Genomic DNA, 22,502 nt, shown 5'->3' on the forward strand with positions numbered 1-22,502 from the left:
ATTTTACAGCGGTGTGTTGACTTTTTATATGTGTAGGAGCCCAGTGTGGATTGGTATGGAGAGGCAACGAGCATCATAACAAGTAGATAACAACCAAGATAGCCTTGTTCGAAGCGCAGCTTACATTGTTTGGAAAAGTTGAAAATGAAAGGGAGCAACCTTTTCACAAATGACTGCAATCACACTGAAGACCAACCACTGGGAACTGTGTGCTTGTCACTGTCTGACACACAACCAAACATCAGCAATGTTACGTTTCAAAACATTCATAAAACGTACGAGGCAAACACATGCGTGACACTGATTGAGATTTACTGTGTGTGTGTGTTTTGAACACCATGCATTTTGTGGCTAGTTCTCTTAGTTGTGTGTTCAACGGTAGTTTAGATTGGTTTGTTGGTACGGGGTTTTTGGTGTCTTTTCTGAACCATACCGTTCAGACTTGTACAAGAAATAGTGTTAAATAAAATATCAAAAATACAAATAAAAAGAGATTTTCAGGGGGTGTTCGTTTATTGTTTTGAAAAACTTGATGTGCATATTATATTATCATAAGCAGATCAAACTAAAAACAGCAATGAATAAAATTACGTAAAAATAACTTTAGCTATTGGCCTTGATCGTGCATGTTGTCACGTCGTACGATTGCACTGCAGTCTTATAAATATGCAAGTTGGGTCAAATGCAGCGGGCAAACGTCCCCAAGTGGAATTAATAACAAGTACAATATCAAAGTGGCAATAAGACAAACAATTCTAAGTGAGACAGTTGGAAAAAAAAAACATCCATGTGTGAGCAGTAAATCATGAGCTGGTAAGAGATATTCCAAAGTACGAGACATCAGAGTTCGAGTGCCTCCTCATGCTCAAGATCACAGCAATAAAAGTGTCGAGGGGAAAGATGAAGATGTAGCCACAGCTGGGCACTGCCCCCATATTATCAACGCCTTCAATCTTTCGGGAGGGCCGCGAGGTGTCGAAATGGCCGCGTCACGTCAAGATATCACCCCTCCAACGTGGCCGTCAAATTGACGGACTGACTAGAGAAACGTGACCTCGAACATAACTCATGTACACACACACTGAGGCATTTCGGACACTTAACTATACCGAAAGGTCTGGTGAAAGTTGCTGCCTAACGCTTCGCTAGCTAACACGAGTCAACACATTTTTACCGTTTTTCTTTTGTTTTTAAAATCAGCAATACAAATAAACTTTGAGGTATTTTTTTTAATTCTGAATTGGCCTTTTTTTTTAATCTAGCAGATCAGATTTTCATGACAATAACATAATAATTTAATATGTACCGGTAGTATATTTAGACATTACAGGTAAGGTTCAGCGACAATTGGAATGTCTTTCTGCAATGTCGTAGCTATAGATTATAAAGCGTGGTAAAATCTGTATTAGACTTATCAGATCGATTGGATCGGCACGTCATTTTGCTCGACAGATTGAATCTGCAAAATAAGACATGACAGCAAACATAGTTTCGTTCACTCCCGGGAGGTTCTGTGCTGCCATTATAACCACCTCCACACTCCAATGTTCCGTGCGCTGAATTTTTATCATCGCTTTTGGGAGAATTTTCTATGTTGTCCCCCCCACCCCCAATGCCTTTCAGTGGCTGTCAATTAAACATAAATGTTGTCTATTCGGCGAGTCTCATTCCCCCGTGAATAGGGGGTGTCGAGTGTACAGTAAATAAACAAGTTGTTTAAATCTCACTGGCATCAAGTCGAAAACTTGTACCTTCAAATCGTCCCTTTTCAGGAGACTCCAAAAAAGGCATGTTTGCTCAACCAGTAACATTATATCATTAAAGAGAGCAATCTTGGTCAGTAATTTGGAAAAATAACACACGCGCTTGTAGACTAACAGTATAGATCTTTTTTTTGGTTTGTTTTAATATAAAATGTACCAAATTGTGCCTTCTGAGGTCCAACGGCAGCGATATATTGGAATGGTTGGGTCATTTCCTGGTCGTAGGTGTTATAGTTTTTTTTTTTTAAAATGTTGCTAACGGTGATCCGCTCCGAAATCCTGATCTTGCTGCTGCAACACACCTGATTCAAATGATCGGGTTTGTCATCAAGCTCCTGCAGCGCTTGCTGATGAGCCGAGTTTGACACCTATGGTGTCAAGCCTAATTTGTGTTGTGCAAGCTTTTATAGGTCTAACTGAAAAACTAAACAAAACAAAAAAATGCTGTTGACCACTCTCATCACTCAGATGAGTTTTCATTCATAAATCAATTCCATAACAGGAATTGAGATCTAAATCTGAGTGGCATGATGGCTCCAGTGTAAGTGGCGTGCGTGCAGAGTTTATCACTTGTCTTCGCTCGCATTCCTGACGCACACCGCCATTGAGTGTCCAGCCCCGCAGCCAATGACAAGAGGTCTGAGGCCGGGAACGAGTTGCGGCTGAAAGACGTCTGCCAGCGAACCGTCGCCGCACATTCCGTGTTCATTCCAGCCCCAGGAAAGGAGGCGCTCCCCTGAGAAGGAGAGGGATCAGGGGTCAGTGTAGCAAGGCGTGAGCTAATTTTCACAGCCTGGGAGCGGGTGAAGCAAAGTCACAAAAAAGAAACCAGAAAACAAACGCTCACACACACACACACAATGACACCCAGTCAGCGGGTGTGGTCGGGGCTGTATCACCGAGGAGACACGTGCCATGGCAACACAGTTACCTAATAGGCTCCATTGCCATGGCAACAGAAGCGAGCTTGCTTTCTCAAGGGTAACGCATCGCGAGTTCTCTCAATCCGGCTGTCGTGTGTCTTTCATGCTTTGTCTGTCCGTCCACATTTGCCGAATCTCTTCTCCCGCTCAGAGTCGAAGATTTGGACGCGCGCGGCGAAACATATGCGTCGGTCAACGGGCAGACCGAGATGTCATGCCAGCAAGCTTATGTCAATGTGGCACTCTGCCAGCAAGGGCTACGAAGAGACGTGCCACAGCCTTTCCAAATGACGCATTTACTTCCAAATGACTTTTTGGTATTCAGTAACAAGTGTGAATCTCAAAGTGAAATTTCTGTTTGGAAGCATTGTGCTCAATGAGGGTGAGAGCCTGGTTTGGGCGCTGTGCTTTATTCATGGACTCACTGTCAGGAGTATACCGCACATCAGTGTTTCCATGGCAACAAAGTGCTGCACTTTCTGCACAGCAAAAAAAAAAAGGATTGAAATCAAGACGCTCAAACCAAAAGCAATTTCCTTCTCAACACATCCTGTTGATGAAGATTTTATCCGTTCGGCCGTCTAAATGTCAAATAATTTACACTTCCGCACCATTGGATGACTCACTCCATCTCCTATTTTAGGCACGTGAGCATGAACAGTGTTTTGTTCTTTCTCAGATTGCATGCAGAGCATCTTCAGGCCCTCTCGCACCTTTGACCGCAGGCCATGAATCCAATCGGTGAGGAGTATATCCTCAGGTGTGCTGTATATGTGGAGAGGCAAAGCCAGGAACAGATATCATAAGCAGCATGCAGAGCAGTGCTCTTGGTTGGTTTCTGCCTGACCTACTTGAGCACCAGAAATAGCAGCACTCAGGTCTCTACTTCCAATCCTGTTTTGCTATTTCATGGCTCCTGCCACCGCCATGTTCAAGACGGCTGGAAGAAACGAGGGGAGCGCGGCAGAGGAAGTGAGTTACCCGAGGTTGACTTGAGCGCTCCCTTTCCCTCTTTTGCCTTCTCATACTTTGGAGCAGGGGTGGGCCCAGTTTAGCGCGCGGGCCACACGCAGCCCACACTAATGTCTAATCTAAATAATTCATTTACTTCAAACGGACATGAAGCACCTCTTTCGGGAATCTAAGAATATTATCTCATTCAGTACCTGCCAATTCTGGACCAAGTCTGAAAAGACGTTTAAAAACGTCTTTGGGAGTGAATGAGTTATCAGAAACAGTCCCCTTGTACAAAAATTGATGAATTCCGATGACTTCCTATTTGTTCACAACCAAGACTATTAAAATCTACTCTTGTCCATTTAACTTTTTATGAAGAGTGTTACAAAATTAACACCCATTTTATGCTGATTTAAATATAACTAACAGTAGTTCACATTTGACATAATTTATGAATGAACCGGCCCACCTGTGTGTTTACATAGTCAAACGTGGCCCCTGAGCACAAACGTGAGCCCATCCCTGCTCTCAAGCTTTGTGAGAGCCGATACTGCCGGCGCGTTCCTGCTCACTTTTTCTTTGTTCTGACAGCCTGTCCGAATAACATACAATGTTGCATTTTAAAAATACCTTGCATGTGCTTTGAAGGAACATTCTGCTCGTGTTTCATCTGCCTCCGATGTATTTATACTCACTCTGATGTAACAACTGGGTCAGTGTTCAAAATTTAATGTGAGAAAAATTTGACTTCTAAAATCCATCATGCAACTTGGTGGCTAGAACGAAGGGAACAAAAGGTGCAAATCTTGATATATTTGTCGAGGAAGCACAAGCAGATTTGTGGGCTTCTCGTTCAGGAATGTGTAATATTTTGCTCTTGTGTGTCTTAACATCCCCTGTCCTCCAACAGGAAAAAGTCGCCCGAAAATCTGTGTGTGATTAATTCAGCTCATTTACAAGGCTGTTGGCATAATTGCATTTGTCAGTGATCCCATCCTAGCGAGCCATGATTATTTATTTCCTTCTGGAAAAGGCCGCAGAACGGTGAAATGACCTCAGAAATCTTCGAAAGTTAACAGAAGGATAAGCGTTTCACAAGGGTGTGACATCTCGAACATATTGCACAATTCCCCAGTAAAAGTCAGAGACTGATTTATTTCTTCCTTCTCTTGTTCCAACCACGATGGCATAATCGCATGAGCGTCGTTTACTTTCAGTACAGTTGTGTTGGCATCTTGCCCAGATTTGACTAATATTACATCATTTAAGACAACATAATCAAACACTCAGATTACTGAATCTTGAGGGAGAGTACTCACCTACAATAGCGAGGTTATGTTCAGATCCACATGCAATCTGCAGGGGAAAGAGCCAAGACATTAAAACGCACGCTGGAGGCGGACACTGAACTGTCACAAAGGACGTCATTGCCAAAGATTGCTGAGCCACCACACACATGCAAACTAAGATGATCGTTTTGAATCGTTTTCAGACCCCCCCCCCCTAAAAAAAAAAACAACAACAACAGCAACCTTCTTTGAAAGGTGAATTTAATAGGTTGAACATTGGTCAGGAAAATGAGCAGCTGTCGTATTATTAAAGCTAACAAAACATTGCTCTGCTGTCAGAGGAGTTCTTGCCTAGGACAACAATGTACCCCGAGTTTGCTGACCAACGCTTTTTTCCCTTATAAGCAATGGCTTTTTTTCTGTGGGTTTTCCACTGTTCACAACAGCAGAAACTGGAAGTGACATCGACCAGCAAATGTATAAATCCACATTTGAGCATCGATGTCTGTGTGCTGCTATACATGCCTCCAGCTTTCTCCTATTGCAATCAACATCTTTATAAATGGGCCTTTGTCTGCTGACTTGTCTTTTTTCCACTTCAGCATTGCAGAGTGGCAAGTAAGTCCAACGACGGGCTATTATTTGTTATGCTCACATGCCTCATAAAAATGTGACAGCTAACTAAACATCGACCCCGTGGGTGTGTACGCACGTCACGAGAGAGCCCCACCGGGCTAGAAGATTCATTGTCCACTCAGCAAATCCATCTTCACCTTTCGCTTTGCGCACGTAAGGTGACGGCACAATGACATACGCCACGGCCGCTGCATCGACAATCCCCGCGCGTTGGATCAGAGAAATCCGGAGCTCACCCTTGTACAACCTTGAGATCTGCTTTATTAGCAGCCCTCTCCTGTCATATAGCAACCATTTGGAAAACAGGTCAACTGCCATGCGGCCATATGATGGCCCCTACGGGAGAAGAAAACTCTTGACTGTGCAAGATATTTAATGGCTCTTTAGGATGATGGAGGATGATAATGGAAAAGTGTGCATGTTTTTTTATTACACATATTATGATGTATTACATCAAGGTATCTGACTCCCATTCGGTGAACTGTGAAGCATCCCATACTAAACTTTCAGCTTCCTTGTGATCCATGAGTGGGTGTTGGCTGCCTCCTGCTGGATTAGAGAAGAACTACATGATGAACATCTACCTGACCTTAGTGAAAATTGTAGGAACGAACGACAACATTATTGGTTTTGCGGTTCGATGTGTATTAACGAGTCTCAAAATGAAAATTTTGACCCACAAACCGTGATTGAGCCTTGTACGATAAGTCTCACCTGTGTTGCTCCACAGAGGACATTCACCTCGGCAGGCAGGAAAGTCTGCCTGCCACTGTCTGTTGATTGATGCTTAGAATTCGGGCCATTTGGCAGAAGTCGGCCCAGTTGTCCATAATTCCCTCTTCCCCAAGTGAATACTCTCCCAGTCTCTGCAATTTATGTCTCCATTAATGGCACATGTGAGTTGCAAAAAAAACATGATGCTTTTTTTATTTACTGCAGCTCACCTGTTTGGGCAATAATATGAGTCCAACCGCTCCATACTTTTACAACTTTCTCTCCATTTAGGAGTGAGCGCTTGAGCAGAGCAGGAGTGGACAAGAAGGGCTCGGTGGCTGTCAGCTGGTTGTGCTTGTTGCTTCCCCACAGAAATAAATCACCATCTCCTGCATGTACCGATGGGGGCAACATTAGTCTTCATTTGGCAGAGGCAACGCAGTAATCAGGAGCCACTGATCCACTAATTACAGGACAGACTAGAGAGATGATGGTTACATGACAGTTCAAAAGTGCAAACTAAAAGGCATTGCGGGCAGAATATTTGAAATGCATTCATATAGACATATGCAATTGATAAAAAAAATAATCTGATAGCTATATTGTCTTTCTACATGTGCTGCTGCCCTATTTCTGTTCCAATGTTTGTTTCTTGAGACACAACACCACAATGATACTATTTGTTAGCCTACCTATAGCGTTTCCCATTATGCGTGAGCATTAGGCCAGCAGACTTGAAGTTATGCGGTGGTTTTAAAAACAGATGTAATTTTCTTTGTTTTATGTTTAGTTTGACAGTAAACCTTAACTGGGAGATGCATTAACCCTCAGAACTCAGTTCGGGTGTGATGCAGCGTGCTACAAGCGATACCTGTAAGGCATACGCAATGTGCTGAGCCCGCAGTGACAACACGAGCCATCTTCTGATCCAGACCTGCAACATGGCCAAACCAATCCTGTCACCACAACGAACATCAAGCGAGGCATCGGTCCTCTGCGTTCTGTAGGCAAAAGTTCTTCTCACCTGGCACAAGAGAAGGAACCTTGGAGTTGAGGTGTGATGGAACAGGGTCTGGATTCAAAGCTCTCTTGGCAAGGCTACGGAGACCTGTCCCCCACTGGTAGACGCATCCCGAGTCTGGGTGCAAAACAGAGGATGAGATTGGGCAGGATTTATTATTGACAGTAAACACAGTCATCCAGTCATAGTGTATACCTGTGATTGCAAGAGCATGCCGGAGGCCAGCTGCCACGTTCATCACACGCTCCTTCAGACCCTAAGAATAAGCAACAAGATGAATTAAAGATAGGGTGCAACTGCACAGTTAACAATGACATTCAATCTGATGTAAAACAACAACATATAAATATACAAACACAAATAATGCTGTCAGAGCTATTGCATAACCATCACATCATAATGTAGATTTCTGCCACATTGAGAGTTGTTGGAGCTTGGCTCTACTCAGTACAACTCCACTTAACTTCAAGAATATTATAGATACAATACATCATGAGGAAAAATAATTCTGTGGTACTGTTAGCTCTCATTGGATGGTGGTAATGTGCCTAACATTGTGGCAAGTAAGGGTATTGTGGCACGGAAAGGCCCTTCTAAAACACAAACAAACAAACAACCCAAAATGGCTGCCTCTACCATGTGCTCACCTCAACGAGCACCAGTTCTGCAGAGTGTGAAGTCATCTGATCAATACCCAGCTGTCCAAACACGTTGGAGCCACACGCTAACACGTTGCCACAATCTGTGTGAAATAAGATGATTAGTACTGTCCTGGAATGGTTGCTATGTTTTCACGTCTTAACTGTAAACTGATGTAGGGAATTCACATTTTTGTTTTTTTTAGGGAAATTAGTGAAAAGGACTATAATATGTCAAAAATGAAATGCTGTCGTTAATCACCAGTAAGAAGAAGAGTAAAATCCCAGCCACAGGCAACATTTGTGACCCGCTGATTCAGGCCTGAGCAGTGCTGAAGTGTTGAGCAGCTGACAGTGTGGCCGAGCCCAAGCTGGCCTCTGTGATTTTGCCCACACACAAACGCCTCTCCGTCGTCTGTACAGGAGCACATGATGATGAAACTTTTTGTTTATACTTACCCTAAAAACCCTTTCACAAACGACAAACTCATTGACAAACCGATCCTTCATGAGATAGGACGCATACATGAAGTACACAGCAGATGCTATCAATGTTGTGGTTAACAAAAAAAAAAAAAAAGGTTCACTGTACAGGTGGGAGACTCAAGTCACATTACTTAACTCAAGCCAGATGTAAGGCTTTCTTTTTCTGTTGCTTGGATCAAAAGACTAAAGATGACCTGGTCATAATGGGTTCCTAACATTATTCATTTTGGATACAGGGGTTCTCCCTAGTAAAGACTTGCTTGAGTTTAATATTGATGACTTACCAGTGACAACCACTGAGTGTCCCCCGCCACCGCAAACAGCCTGGACTGTCTTTCCATGCAGAGCAACCTTGTTCGAGAGCCGTGGGACTGACTGGTCCTCCTCATGCCCCTGTCCATTTTGCCCGTAACTGTTGGCCCCCTGACAGACATATTTAACATTCGCTGTCAAGCAGTTTGTTTGTTTTTTTTTAAGTTTGATTGTGTCCAAACCTTTGTTGAATTCTGTTTGCTCGCCAAGGAAATTACGTAAGCTAAATAATTTTCAACGAATAATAAGCTAACAGTAGAAAAAAGAGAATCGTTGACGTTGTCATAGTGCATAATATAATTCGTGAAAATTAATAACACAACTGGCTCCAAATGAATACATATAATATGAGGTTAGTTTGGTTACAAACTTACCCAGGCTAGTAAACAAAAGTCCTGCCTCCAGCTGGTTGCCATGGGCCGTAAATGATTGCGTTAAGATGATTCGCGTCACTGTCGTAAATTGTCATGAATGCCAGTCGTTCTCAAATGTGTCACTTCAAGGCAATTCAGTGAGTACTTTGTATTTTAAAATCTATAGAAAAAGTAGCATCCGTGCAAAAAGAAAAAAAAACATCCAACAAAAACAAAACTAAAAAAGATCTTGATCACAGCAGTTGCCGCCTTGCCACGAAAAATGACAAAGATCCTTATTGAAACACGAATGTTTCAATAATGTTTTTAAAATGTCTCTCTAAATCCAAAAGCACTCCGTTCAGACCTACAATGAAGTATTGACAGCTGGTCAGGTTGTCAGCCATCCTTATTATTGATACATATTTTTAGACATTTTTCAGCAGATCTGTTTTTATTCAAAATTAAGAACACATCTTTACTGTAATCCCAAAGGAGGACACTTTATGTTGATAATTATTTTTACGTGCACAAATCTTTATTTATAATTTAGTGACTTCTTTCTTGCGTTTTTCGGTTATATCTTTTCATTTCCAAATAGTTCTAGAGATACGACTACAAATGAACTCCATTTAATGGAGTTCCAAAGTTTAATAAATCAAATACCACTGCAATCTTTTTAAGTCTTTTTTTTTCATCCAAAAATGCGTTGTGCTGGTTAGGTGGTACATCACTCACAAAAGGTTGAGAACCCCTGACTTAAGCACTGACACTGTGCTGTATTTCCAACGTAGGCAGCGCTTTATACAGTTTGTACACGATTTTTTTGTTGCCCATCCAATGTCCTTGAACTAGAATTCCAAAAGGCGATTCCGTTTTTTTTATTTCATCCAACAAATGACTACAAATATGCATATACATACTACAATCCAAATCATAACAATTTTTACCCAGTTGAGGCAAAGAAGTCAAACATAATGTGTGTGTGTAGGTTATTCATTCATTCATCTTCTGTACCGCTTATTAAAATTATATATATATATACATACATATATAATTTTAATATATTTGCATACATAACCTACACCATTAATTATGTATAGAAATAGGTTTGTACAAAAATATATATTTTTTTATAATTCAGGAGGGCTGTAATTATCTACTTTTTAAAAGGTTTCTATTACTAGAAGGGGTGCATGGGCTAAATCTGTCAGCATAGACCACCAACATATTTGCATTACATTGCTTGTATAATTTCCCTCAAGATTACAGGAAAAGAAACAATACATACACAATAATAATATAAAGGTACAATTTATATTTAATCACTGGTGCGATGGAGATTAATTGGATACTGAAAAAAAAAAACATCACAAGATCATGTACAACAGCAGGTTGGACAACATGGCTGACTTAAATTCAGGGGAATTTCTGGTACAGGTGCAAACAGACTGCTGCAGGGTAGAAGCCAAATGGATGAAAACAGTGCTCTTTTGATTTGCGCAATTCACTGGTGTCATAGCATGGAAGTCTTTGTACGCGAGAAGGACAACAGGGTGTTTTTGCCAAAATTTGTGCACATTCATTGTAATGAAAACAGTGATACGCAAGCAGCATGTATAGAGCAGTGCTTTGGGGTACAACACAAACGGTCTGCAAGCAGGTTTTGAAATTTCAGATTCCGAGCTGCTTATTGAGGCGGTTCAGAGCGTCGCCCACAATGTCGAGCTCGTGTCGGAGTTCCTCCACAACGCTATTGATGCTGGGCATGTCTTTAAGCACATCCACACTCTGGGTGTAGGGGTTGTACCGTACTGTGAAGGGACGCTTAATGGTCTTCGCAAACTCCCTGAAAGAAATAAGATAATGTAATTTTCTGCATATGTCGTCATCATCTGAAATTTGGATGAAGAATCGCGGGTAGATCATGTTTACCTCATCTTGACTTTGGCCTCCTCAAAGCTGTCTGACACAAAGTAAACATCTTGAAAGGTTGTAATGATGCATTCTTGTTTGGATGTAACTTTGGGGTCAAATGGCATGATCCTTGATTTTCCGGAAAGTGCATGCTGCAAAACAGAAAAAGACACTTTTGCAATGGCAAATATTTGATTATATCTGATATCGCTGGGGTTCAGAGTCAAAGACGTTTTAATCTACTTTGGAAAAATCTTATTAAGAGTGTCTTATTTAAAGTAAAGTGATATTATAGCGAACCAAATATACGCTGGCTGAGAAGAACATTGCAGACATTGTTTAATTTGAAATCATCCACGCGTTTGTCTGTTGGGAGCGGAAACGAAAATACTGAGTCTGTCATACAACCAATTAGCAGCCAGCGTCAGGCGGGAGAGGGACTTTACTGAGCATACTGCCATGCTATTGGTGTTCACGAATCAGTCAGTGTAGAAAAGCGGCAGCGTAGAACAGCGTAGAAGAAGAGCAGAGCAATGCAGGTTACGAAAGTGCGCTCCAAAGCAGCCTTTGCTCCATGTCAGTCTCCATGAAAACAAAGGTTAATTTGAAGGCCATGTGAATTTGGAAGGAAAGGAAAATCTGTGGTTGGAATTTGGAATATATCTTTTAGCACGCCATTTTTTCAGTAAAAATGCAGGTTCATCATTTTTGTAGTTAAAATGCTTTAGATAATCAAGCAACCTTTAACTTCATAACAATTTGAATTCAAGTTACAGCAAAAAAATACAATTGTTTGGTCTTGTTGGGGGTTCCCGTTAAACATTTAGTTTTTACCTTCAGCTCACTGATGGAAGATAGCAGGCCAGCCCCATACGCTCTCAGCTGTCCTTCCTGTTTGCATAGGCCAAATTCCACTGTGAAAAAATAACACTGAAACAAAAAAGACAACAAAAATTCCATAACAATACAACATGGAAGCATTGATTGAATTGCAGGCTTTAGCAATGGCACTCACTGTGGCCAGTTTCTGAATAGAATCATCCGAGGTTCCCAATGAGGCCAGGCCGATCTCCTGGGAAAATTGTGCAAAACTGGGTTCAGCCAGTAGGGGGACATGACCCAGCAGCTCGTGACAGGTGTCCCTGGATAATGACCAGTTTTTCATGAATGCCTGCTTTCTTCATCACATTTGCGCGCTGTGTAATACTCACGGCTCAGGGGTGTACAAGGGGTCAGAGCTGTGTCGCACGTACTGTGTGCAGTGGAAAACACGGAAGGCCAAGCCGGCCAGGAAGTCACGGGGGGACAAGTAGCCAGCCACGGGCCTGATGGTAAACCCAGTACGTTCTGGAGAAGGCAAATATTTTCATGATTTTGAAACCAACACGACGGCATACTTGAAATGAAACTCACCCCTGAGGAAGCGAGAGACATCCTCCAGTTGGGGAATGTTGTCTTCTCGATATTCACAGTATTTGGACAACAGCGGCAGGTTTTTTAAGTATTCCCTACAAGCGTGGCTGGGGTACAACTTCTTGAGCTCTCTGTACACAAGACCCCAGGTCTTCACTTCCTCCTCTGTGAACTCAATGCGGGGAATCGGCTCACCGCTGTGGAAAACAAATCCCCCCCACATCCCGTCAATTATGAGAAAAACATTCACCTAATTCCAAAATGAGCCTTAACAAAAGCTTACTGTTTGTAGGCCATCGCAAGATCTGCAAAATACTTTCTTCTTCTGCGGTAGACATTGTCCTTGAAACCCTGAAGGAGTCGAATAAAACAAATGACATGTCGTGAAAAGTGCAAGAGTGTAACCAGAGGAACTTGGTCCAACGTACCGGATGGTCAGCATCCAAATCGGAACCATACATCAGGACACGATTAGCACACTTGTCCAAGTCAGATATTTTCTTCGGGAACCATGGTACCTTATGCATATCTGGGAAGGCACATGTGTTGATTAGAGAGTGATTGGCAACCTGCCTCACGCGCAGTCCTAAAATCTGTACGTAACTCTACATACCCGAGTAGGCAGCCTTCGGCAAGTGCTCTTCAAGAGCCTTGCTTTTTTGTTCTTTTTTGCTGTTTTTGTCTTTTGTTTTGTCACATGTTGTTTGTTGTTTCATTGTGTGGACCTGATATGGACTGTTTTCAGCGCTTCTTGGCCACGACATTCGTCAAAGGAGCAGTATCTGTGCTTGGTGGTTGCGCCTTCTCGGCAGCACGCCTGTACCAGCACAGATTTTGATCGGGAGGAATGTCGGCGCCATTGACTGTCGGTGCTGGACAGACCTGGGGCGCTTGTGTTTTTTGCGCCAGTAATGGGCAGCATTTTTCACAACCCCGATTTGTTCAGTGGCTATGTCGGCGCTGTTGGACAGTTGCCGTTGGTGCGGCTGGATGGATGGCCGCTGAAGTTGAGGGTGAGGAGAGAGGAGCGTTGGCGAAGAGCGCCGACGCGTATTTGGAACCGTGAGTCGCCGCTTGGAATTGAAATGGATTTCCATGGGACAGGAGAAGTGAACCAATCTCTTTTTTCGTCAATGGATGCTACAGCTTCTTGTTGACTTTGAAACTTAGCTTGTAGCCCACGTGTGCACATTTTGAGCATGACGTCTCTGATCCACTGGTTAAAGGACACTTTGATTCTCTCCTCTTTCATCTCAAACCGCTTCAAACAACAAAGCGTGTGACGGAAAAGTGGTTAGGACTGCACGACTGTCCGTGTTTTGTTATGTGTTGTGTTTATTATTTTACTTTATGTTAACTGTTTTGTAAAGCGCTTTGTTACAGCTGCCGCTGTTGTGAAAGCGCTATAAAAATCAGCATGTATTGTATACCTTCGTCCTGTACACAGGAATTATCTGGAGGCTCCATGTCCACCGGGCTCACGTGCTTCCGCAGCAGCTGGATGATTTCATTGAGTTGCTCGTGGTTGCTGTCGCAGTCCACAAATATTTCAAACTCTGAGTTGCGCCGTTTCGATTTCCTGGACTCAATGTGCACAAGGTTGACGTGATTTTCCTGCAACCCATTATAAGAACCACGGTGAAATTTGCCTTACCGTTAAACTGCAGAAATCAACTAAATGCAAATATGGCTCCACTACATACAAACTACTGTACCAAGGTACCTTATGGTGCGGATTTTCAATAGGATGTATGAATATAAAAACGTGTCCATACTTGGAAGAGTTTGAGTGCCTTCACAAGTCCTCCCACTTCATTTTTGAGGGAAAAGATAATTGTTGCTCTGCCTTTCTCTGGCGTATTCTTCTCTGTGCTTTCTTCGATTTTTGTGAAGGTTGATTTGTTTATCTGGAAACAGTCATTTTGATCGTTACACTGAAAGATCATGAAAGATATCCAATTTGAGACACAAAGGAATGAGCAACCTTTCTTGCTATAACGTCACCTGACCGTCTCGAGCCACATGATCAGGATTTTGAAGCCGATCAGGAAGTTAAAAAAATAAAGGCACGATATATTTGCCATGGTTGCAAAGTCTATTTTTAGCACACTTGAAAGTTAGTTGCATAATTTGCATATAAAAGCAAATGAAGAAAACCCATGCGCAAGTGTTCACATGCAGGCAGATAAGAACGCGGTAAGTAAGTTGGAAATTTCCCCAGTGTGGGACGAATAAAGGATATCTTATCTTAAGTATGTCAACGCCTCAGACAGACACAGAGAAGGTGTGCAGTGAGCACACACGCAGAGATTAACGTCACGAGACTCCCATTTCAGAACCGAGGACAGTAACCTCCGTTGACTCACTTATGCTAACGCCATGGGAAAATTCATTATAATTCTGCTCAGGTAACCTCTAACATACTGGCATACAAAAATAAAATAAAATAATAAAAAAAAAGACCCCGCGACCCTAGTGAGGATCAAGCGGCTTGGAAGATGAATGAATGAATGAATAAAAAAAAGAAATAAACTTCTTCAAACGCAGCTTTTGGAGTACCGGTACGCTAAAAAAAAAATAAAAAAGTGTGCTTTTGAAATATTTTTTCTCCATTTATGTACACATTTTCCGACAAAATTGAGTTGCTGCCTACCACATTTTGCCTTTCAAGCGTAGCACAGACCACCCGGGTGAGTATGTTTCGGTGGATCCATGTCTGTAGAGCCCCTGAAAACATGACTGGATGAGGTTGTCTCAGGTCACCTCTTTGCGTCTCAGTTTAACCAAGATGAACTTGTCTCTGTTTCCTCAAATCGCCTTGCAGCAATCGCTTTTATATGAAGGGAAAGCCTATTGTTAACCCCTCGTGGGCTCAATTCTGAACGGACAGCATGCATTTTCCCACCTAGTGTGTCATTGTGTCCCACTAACCTTTCACAAATGCATCAATATTTATTGACATTGTATATCACTATTGACTTTGCAAGCTGAATGAAAAACATGTATTTCTGATGAAAAGTACTTATACAGGCGATAAAAATATGTCGAAGCAACATTCAAAATTCTGGTGTGCAATATTTGAATGGATGTTGCTGTTATTGTCATAAATTGCAAGTGTTTGTCCTCCTTTTGTGTGTTTTCCATTCAGATAAGAGACTGAAAGAGAAAAAAAATAAATAAACTAAAATCTCTAAAATGCTCATGACCATGCCCCGTCTCCACATCACAGTACCGTTGCTCTTCTGGTCAAAAGAATGAAAATTCTCATCTTACCTCATTGTTGAGTAGTTTCTCTTCATAGGCATTATTCATGGAGTCAAACGATCTCCCCCTTCGAGGTCCCTCGATCCTGTTGGAGTACATTTTAATGTGCAGCTCGGTTTTATCCACCTCTACTTTATTTATTCAGTCGTTGCAGGTGGATTATCTGCGTAACCCCCTCTATGTAAAGTAGGATGTGTAACCCTTAGAAAGCAAGCACGCTTTGCTATTTAACCACGGAGAGAATGAGGAGGGGGCTTAGGAGGGCAATAATCTCAGGGACAGCAGCAAATAAAAAAAGAGCAGCATCACCTACGTAATTTGGGTGGGAAAAAAAGTGCCCTCTTTGATTGAATTTCTTTTTTTAAAGAAAGGTTTGAGAACAATCACAGTGCCTGGTTTTGGCAAACAAATTTTTATTTTATTTTTTTATGGTTGATAAGTCATTCACAATGCACATGAAAAAAAATCATGTTGCGATCAAACGCAAAGACATTGATGCTCGAAAACCTTCGTGTTGTCATTCATTCCTGTAGTTTAGTCTAAGAGGAGGTCAAGGTTTAAGACGATTTAGGAGTGCGGACCACCTGCTTTCATTGTGCCCAATATTAACCCCCCCCCACCCCACCCCCTTTTAAAATCCACAGCTCTGCCTTGTAAGCAGGTCCACGTTTGGGAGCACATGACATCTATAATCTACATGTTTTGCTTTCTCTTAATAAGATCAAGGCAATCAGTGAAAATGGGCAATTAAAATGAGTGCAAGACTTACAAGATACTTAAAACAACACAGCCACTTTCACCGTACTGTAGGTGAGCAAGAGGAGATGACGGCTGCGGTGGGCCGTTCCTGCGATGTGTGGTGTGGTGGTACATGTGGCTGATGCACATGCTGCCTGGCTCAGGTGGTCCTGGCGTGTGACACCCGTGACAGGGGCAAGTGGTTTACACAATAGAGGAAGCGGTGAGGCCAACTTCCTCCCGTCAGAAGCTAAACCCAGATCAGCACTTATTGCAGATATGACGCTTAATTGTTCAATGCAAAAGGGTGGCACGGGAGGTGGGGGTACAGCGGTCCACAATAACGTGAGAACGTACAGATGTGTGTTTTAAATGCTCTTTAGGGAACACGGGGGCTAAGGAGAGAGGATGTAAAACAAACCCGACTTAACATGAACACATAGGAAATCAGTATTCCACATAAACAGGGAGTCTCTGCTCATAGATGGACATAAACAGGATATTCATTGTCTGCGCCTTATAAAAAAAAACAGCAGTAAGAAGCAAATGTGGAATTATTATTATGTACAGTATTAGTTTGTAATAATAATGTATTACTTTTCCAGATGGCGCCCGAGTAGGCAGCCTTCGGCAAGTGCTCTTCAAGAGCCTTGCTTTTTTGTTCTTTTTTGCTGTTTTTGTCTTTTGTTTTGTCACATGTTGTTTGTTGTTTGTTGTTTCATTGTGCGGACCTGATATGGACTGTTTTCAGCGCTTTTTGGCCACGACATTCGTCAAAGGAGCAGTATCTGTGCTTGGTGGTTGCGCCTTCTCGGCAGCACGCCTGTACCAGCACAGATTTTGATCGGGAGGAATGTCGGCGCCATTGACTGTCGGCGCTGGACAGACCTGGGGCGCTTGTGTTTTTTGCGCCAGTAATGGGCAGCATTTTTCACAACCCCGATTTGTTCAGTGGCTATGTCGGGGCTGTTGGACAGTTGCCGTTGGTGCGGCTGGATGGATGGCCGCTGAAGTTGAGGGTGAGGAGAGAGGAGCGTTGGCGAAGAGCACCGACGCGTATTTGGAACCGTGAGTCGCCGCTTGGAATTGAAATGGATTTCCATGGGACAGGAGAAGTGAACCAATCTTTTTTCGTCAATGGATGCTACAGCTTCTTGTTGACTTTGAAACTTAGCTTGTAGCCCACGTGTGCACATTTTGAGCATGACGTCTCTGATCCACTGGTTAAAGGACACTTTGATTCTCTCCTCTTTCATCTCAAACCGCTTCAAACAACAAAGCGTGTGACGGAAAAGTGGTTAGAACTGCACGACTGTCCGTGTTTTATGTTATGTGTTGTGTTTATTATTTTACTTTATGTTAACTGTTTTGTTAAGCGCTTTGTTACAGCAGCCGCTGTTGTGAAAGCGCTATATAAATCAGCATGTATTGTATTGTATTGTACAGTTTAAAGAAAAAGCAATGTGAACATTTTTGACTCTGTACGACTCCAAGCAGTTCTTATCATATTTAACAATAAGAAAGCAAACACATTACATAATAGGTTGAGTTGTGAATGTTTTTAGGAAAAACAAAATAATAATAATTTTTATGAAAATTAAAAATTTAAAAAAATTCCCAGGACAACCGGAACATATAAACAATAACCACAGTAAGATTATTTCGAGAACAAGCCTTCCCAAATGACGCACAAACACTGAAGTGCGGTTGTCTGGGCAGGATCAAGCAGGATCCGGATCTGTTTAAAAACACACTTTCCGACATCATGTGGCCAAGCTTCTTATCACCCGTTTTGACAAGGAGCAGGCGTCATTTATTTCTGCTTCTTTGTGATCCCGTGTGTTCCTTTTAATGATGTGCTCTTGTTTGTGTTAACCTGACAACGACTGACAGTTGCTTTAAGGCCCAGACTGCAGCTAATGAATGAGGTGGCGAACTTCAAGGATAGAATAGAATTCAATCCGCGATGTATGAATAAATTTGTCTTTCTGGACTAGGATGCTCGGAACATTTGTGCCTAATACACGTGTGCAGCCAGTTTATGAGCCAGCTTGAAAACAAGACCCCGGTATTGATTCTTTACTTCCTGATCAGCCTCTTGTGCTTCTTCACAGTCACATAATGAGAGAGTATTTCATACATTCCCGCATCTCATTTACGACACACAAGTGACTTGCGGTAATGAAGCTGCCTCATGAGCCACATAACCCCAGCGTCGAGGCTACACCGGCATATGACAAAACTTGATCATGTTTTTAGGATCATTACAAACGACAGATTAGAATGACTTTCTCCTCTGGGATGTTGTGTCACAGACGTGTGAGAGGGAGTCTGTCCCAGTTATGTTCACTTTAATCAGGGAGGATTTACTCTTGTGTCTGAACATCAAGCTACAGGAGATTTGGATGGCTAATCACGCTTAAGGCGCTGCCCATTGTGCCCAACACATGCATTACAAATTGAAATCTCACTACAGGTGACTAGACATTGGAAAGCTCAATCATTCACCAGTTAGAAGATTCCAGCAGAGATTTAAATTTCTATCAGGGCCACTATGTTAGTCTGAATTTAATTCATGTTTCGGAAACCACCATGTGACATATTACAAATTCATTCATTCATTCATCTTCCGCAAAAATACCAATTATCAGTGTGCTCAATTGCAGGGTTTTGTGGTTTATTTTCCTTGACATTGAAATAAAAAATTGTTGTGGTTTAACTGCTTAGTTTAATTGTGTATTTATATTACATTTGACAATTTGCCAGTGTTGAGGTAGGCATGCTTAAACACGTGCTATGACAGAATAACAAACTATGCATTCCAAACGAAGTATTTCAAAGTAACAACCACAATCCTAGTTACACAATATTTTGTACAATCTTAAAACAACTATCGAGATGGATTTGTTACGACAGTATTGTCATTTGTTTTAAATCAATGTGGGTGTCTAATATTAACCTTATAGAGTGGTACATCTACTTACAAAATTAATTGGTTCTGGAAGAAATTTCTTAACTAAAAAAATTTGTAAATAGAGACGCGCTTTTCCACCTTTACGTAAAACTATCAGAACAAGAAAGGGTTAGACACTGTACACTTGTACAGACACACGTCTATCTACACACATAGACACATACCGTAGCGTTCCCTCTTAGCCAATGGGATGCCAGGATGATGCTCGATAACAGCCAATTAATGGAATAGAGCAGCTATAAGTTTGTTGTGTTCATGAGACTCGGCGCTGCGAGTAACAGGCCATACTGTATTTTTACCTTTCGTATCTTGAAATTTCTTTCGTAACAAGAGGCAATATTTTCCTATCGAGATGTTTCGTAACTTGAAAATTTCGTATGAAGAGTCGTTCGTAAGTAGAGCTACCACTGTATATAGCGACATCAGGGCCCAAAAAATGTAGACTTTTTTTGTTTTTTTTTGCAAAGTACGGCAATCAAAATTTCACAGGGAACTCAAGGTCCTCTGGATGATGTCCGTGAATAGAATTCTGCTCTTTTCATGCAAGCCTGGCTCTTGTTTGAACAACAAACTCACGAGAAGAGTGAAAGGTCTGCTTATGTGCACGTCCTGCCATCCCTTTAATCAGCTTCAATTCTTTCATTGCACAGCAAACGGCGGCATCTGCTAACTGATGACAAGCATCATATACACAAGGACGGGGCAGAGCTGCCCTTAAAAACAAAAACACCTGCCACACACACAGCAACTACAAATCATCATGTTATCAAAGCTTTGTCATGTTATCAAAGCTTTAATGCAACGGTTTCTTTGAATGTGTTTGACCTGTAAATGTGGCAACTGCAAGTGATCAGTTGCGATCTCTGGTTTAATCCCAGTTTTTTTCTTCCTGTATTTTATTTTTTTTAACTCGACTCAAAAAGAATATCCAGGTTATGTTAAGTCACAAATACATCAAGGATTGATTGATTTTGTGTTCATTTAAGGTTCATCCTGAAATCTCACCCAAGAGATAAAATTTTGCCATTTCATTGTGGGTATTGGGTAAGTACAGTCAATCCAAACACTTTCACTATGCACGTCCACCTAAACGTTCGTTCATTAATTCATTTTCCGATCCGCTTGATCCTCGTTGTGGGGATGCCAGAGCCTATCCCACCTGTCTTTGGGCAAGAGGCGGGGGACACCCTGAACCGGTTGCCAGCCAATCACAGGGCACACAGTGACGAATAACTATCCGCGCTCACACTCACACCTAGGGACAATTTAGAGTGTTCAATCAGCCTGTTATGCATGTTTTAGAATGTGGGAGGAAACCAGAGTACCCGGAGAAAACACACGTAGGCCCGGGAAGAACATGCAAGCTCCACACAGGGAGGCCAGAGCTGGAATTGAATCCGGTACCTCTGCACTGTGAGGTCAACGCGCTAACCACTGGACCACGGGGCCGCCCCTCTACCTAAACAAAGCTCTTCAAATTTCTAAAAAAAAATAAAATAAAAATGCATCTATAAAAAGACATCCATCCATTTTTCTGACGTTAACTCATTCACTCCCAAAGACGTTTTTAAACGTTTTTTCAGACCTGGACCAGAATTGGCTGCTACTGAAGTGGTGTTAATAGCCTTCAAGAAAATCGAACAAAGCAGACCGTAGGGTAATTTACTTTTTATTAGAGCTGTCAAACGATTAAAATATTTAATCTAATTAAAAATGCAACTGTCATAATGAACTCACATGAACTAAAAAATTAATCGTGATTACTCATACATTTTTTATCGTTTCTGAATTTCCTTTTACATTTTTTTCTATTTTTCCCCCATTTTAATGCTCTCGTCAACATGGAATCATGAATCAGTTTTCTATGTGCCAAATGCAAATATTTACTGAAATAACAATTTCGATTTTCAATTTTACATGAAGATTTTTCACTTGGTGCAGTTATTCACACATAATCTCTCACACAATATTACTGTCCATCAATAACGGTGAAAAAAATATTTTGTCACACAACAGCTGCTTTAACAGCTTTTTTAATGAAATCAAAACAGAGCAATACAACATTATAAAGTGCACATCTAAGGTACACTAGTACTCAGCCTATAGTGGATTTAAACCATGGTTGTATACTTCATTTTTCTCAAGTTTGCTTTCAACACAGCAGTCTGTTTCTGTATGTTTGTTGAAGAATAACGAGACACCGGACACCAGTGTTCATTATGTGCCGCTGTATTCGAAACTGCCGGCCGTACAAACAAGCACAACACTTCCCCCGTGCTGCAGGAGCAAACCATTCTGAAAGGGGGGGGGGGGTCACTCCCTCTAACACAGTCAGGCTATGTTGATTGTGTTGGTCCTTCTTGCGCGGAAGTCTCTCTACGGTTTTGTGTAGACCTCATTTCGAATGACTACACTTGGTTCGATGACAACAATGGAGACATTTTACTTTCGCTAGGTCGCTACCACTGTAGCGCACTGTCACTGTCAGACTAACACAGAGAAGCTCCACCCGCTATATTTGTATGGACACAGCACAGTAACCTTCCACACAAAATAGTTCCAAACAAGTAACAATTGCGTCAGTGGTATACATCGTATACCTGTATGATACAGAAAGAGAGAGAAGAACAGATAACTTTGGTCTTGTCAGTGGAGCAATATGGCGACTTTTTAAATGTAAACTTTCCATTCATAAACACTTTAAGTATCTGTTTTCGGTGTCTCGCATTGCCGTGGCTGGCAAAACAGACATGGGCGTGGACTTCTGCAGCGCGTTTGTTGTTTTGTTTCTGGTGTTTTGTTTTGTTTTGTTTGTTTGTTTATTGAACATAAAACATAAACCGTAATAATTTGACAGAAAATAAGGTAGATAAAAAAGTAAAAAGAAAGAAATCAGTCTTCATTCAACACAGTTATGTTCAAGGGAGCAGGATGAAGTAAAAAAACGTATCTAGTCCTACCCCGTTATGTATTTATAGAGCAACGTAACACCCGCTTGTGACGTGTGCCGAGTTAATCTGGCGAGAAAATTTTTAATCCCGTTAAAATTCATTTAAATTAATGCCAATAAAAACGCACTAAACTGACAGCTCTACTTTTTATGT

The 22,502-nt window shown here is 41.7% G+C and overlaps 2 protein-coding genes across 6 annotated transcripts; both read right to left on the reverse strand.

Annotated features, from left to right (window-relative positions):
• Positions 1 to 1,926: 1,926 nt before the first annotated feature.
• On the reverse strand, positions 1,927 to 9,207 carry sergef (secretion regulating guanine nucleotide exchange factor). 3 transcript variants are annotated; one of them, XM_052061181.1, is made up of 11 exons: positions 9,114 to 9,207; positions 8,712 to 8,850; positions 8,204 to 8,356; positions 7,951 to 8,045; positions 7,499 to 7,559; positions 7,307 to 7,420; positions 7,154 to 7,216; positions 6,513 to 6,671; positions 6,283 to 6,434; positions 4,963 to 4,999; positions 1,927 to 2,499 (listed from the first exon to the last, which is right to left on the reverse strand). In XM_052061181.1, exons 1-11 carry the CDS (start codon positions 9,153 to 9,155, stop codon positions 2,330 to 2,332), a joined length of 1,185 nt encoding a protein of 394 aa, XP_051917141.1. In that variant the 5' UTR covers positions 9,156 to 9,207; the 3' UTR covers positions 1,927 to 2,329. The 3 variants fall into 3 exon arrangements, with proteins under 3 accessions (XP_051917141.1, XP_051917143.1, XP_051917142.1); XM_052061183.1 differs by lacking the exons at positions 1,927 to 2,499; positions 4,963 to 4,999 and adding an exon at positions 5,979 to 6,114; XM_052061182.1 differs by lacking the exons at positions 1,927 to 2,499; positions 4,963 to 4,999 and adding an exon at positions 5,979 to 6,117.
• A 1,188-nt stretch (positions 9,208 to 10,395) lies between these two features.
• On the reverse strand, positions 10,396 to 15,911 carry tph1a (tryptophan hydroxylase 1 (tryptophan 5-monooxygenase) a). 3 transcript variants are annotated; one of them, XM_052061180.1, is made up of 11 exons: positions 15,696 to 15,911; positions 14,198 to 14,329; positions 13,853 to 14,006; positions 12,851 to 12,951; positions 12,706 to 12,773; positions 12,423 to 12,619; positions 12,221 to 12,356; positions 12,025 to 12,151; positions 11,844 to 11,939; positions 11,028 to 11,161; positions 10,396 to 10,941 (listed from the first exon to the last, which is right to left on the reverse strand). In XM_052061180.1, exons 1-11 carry the CDS (start codon positions 15,783 to 15,785, stop codon positions 10,767 to 10,769), a joined length of 1,410 nt encoding a protein of 469 aa, XP_051917140.1. In that variant the 5' UTR covers positions 15,786 to 15,911; the 3' UTR covers positions 10,396 to 10,766. The 3 variants fall into 3 exon arrangements, with proteins under 3 accessions (XP_051917140.1, XP_051917138.1, XP_051917139.1); XM_052061178.1 differs by having other exon boundaries at positions 13,853 to 14,036; positions 15,696 to 15,910; XM_052061179.1 differs by lacking the exon at positions 15,696 to 15,911 and adding an exon at positions 15,076 to 15,689 and having other exon boundaries at positions 13,853 to 14,036.
• Between the last annotated feature and the right edge of the window lie 6,591 nt (positions 15,912 to 22,502).

Source organism: Hippocampus zosterae, chromosome 3 (genome assembly GCF_025434085.1).
Source record: "Hippocampus zosterae strain Florida chromosome 3, ASM2543408v3, whole genome shotgun sequence".
NCBI classification, from domain to species: domain Eukaryota; kingdom Metazoa; phylum Chordata; class Actinopteri; order Syngnathiformes; family Syngnathidae; genus Hippocampus; species Hippocampus zosterae.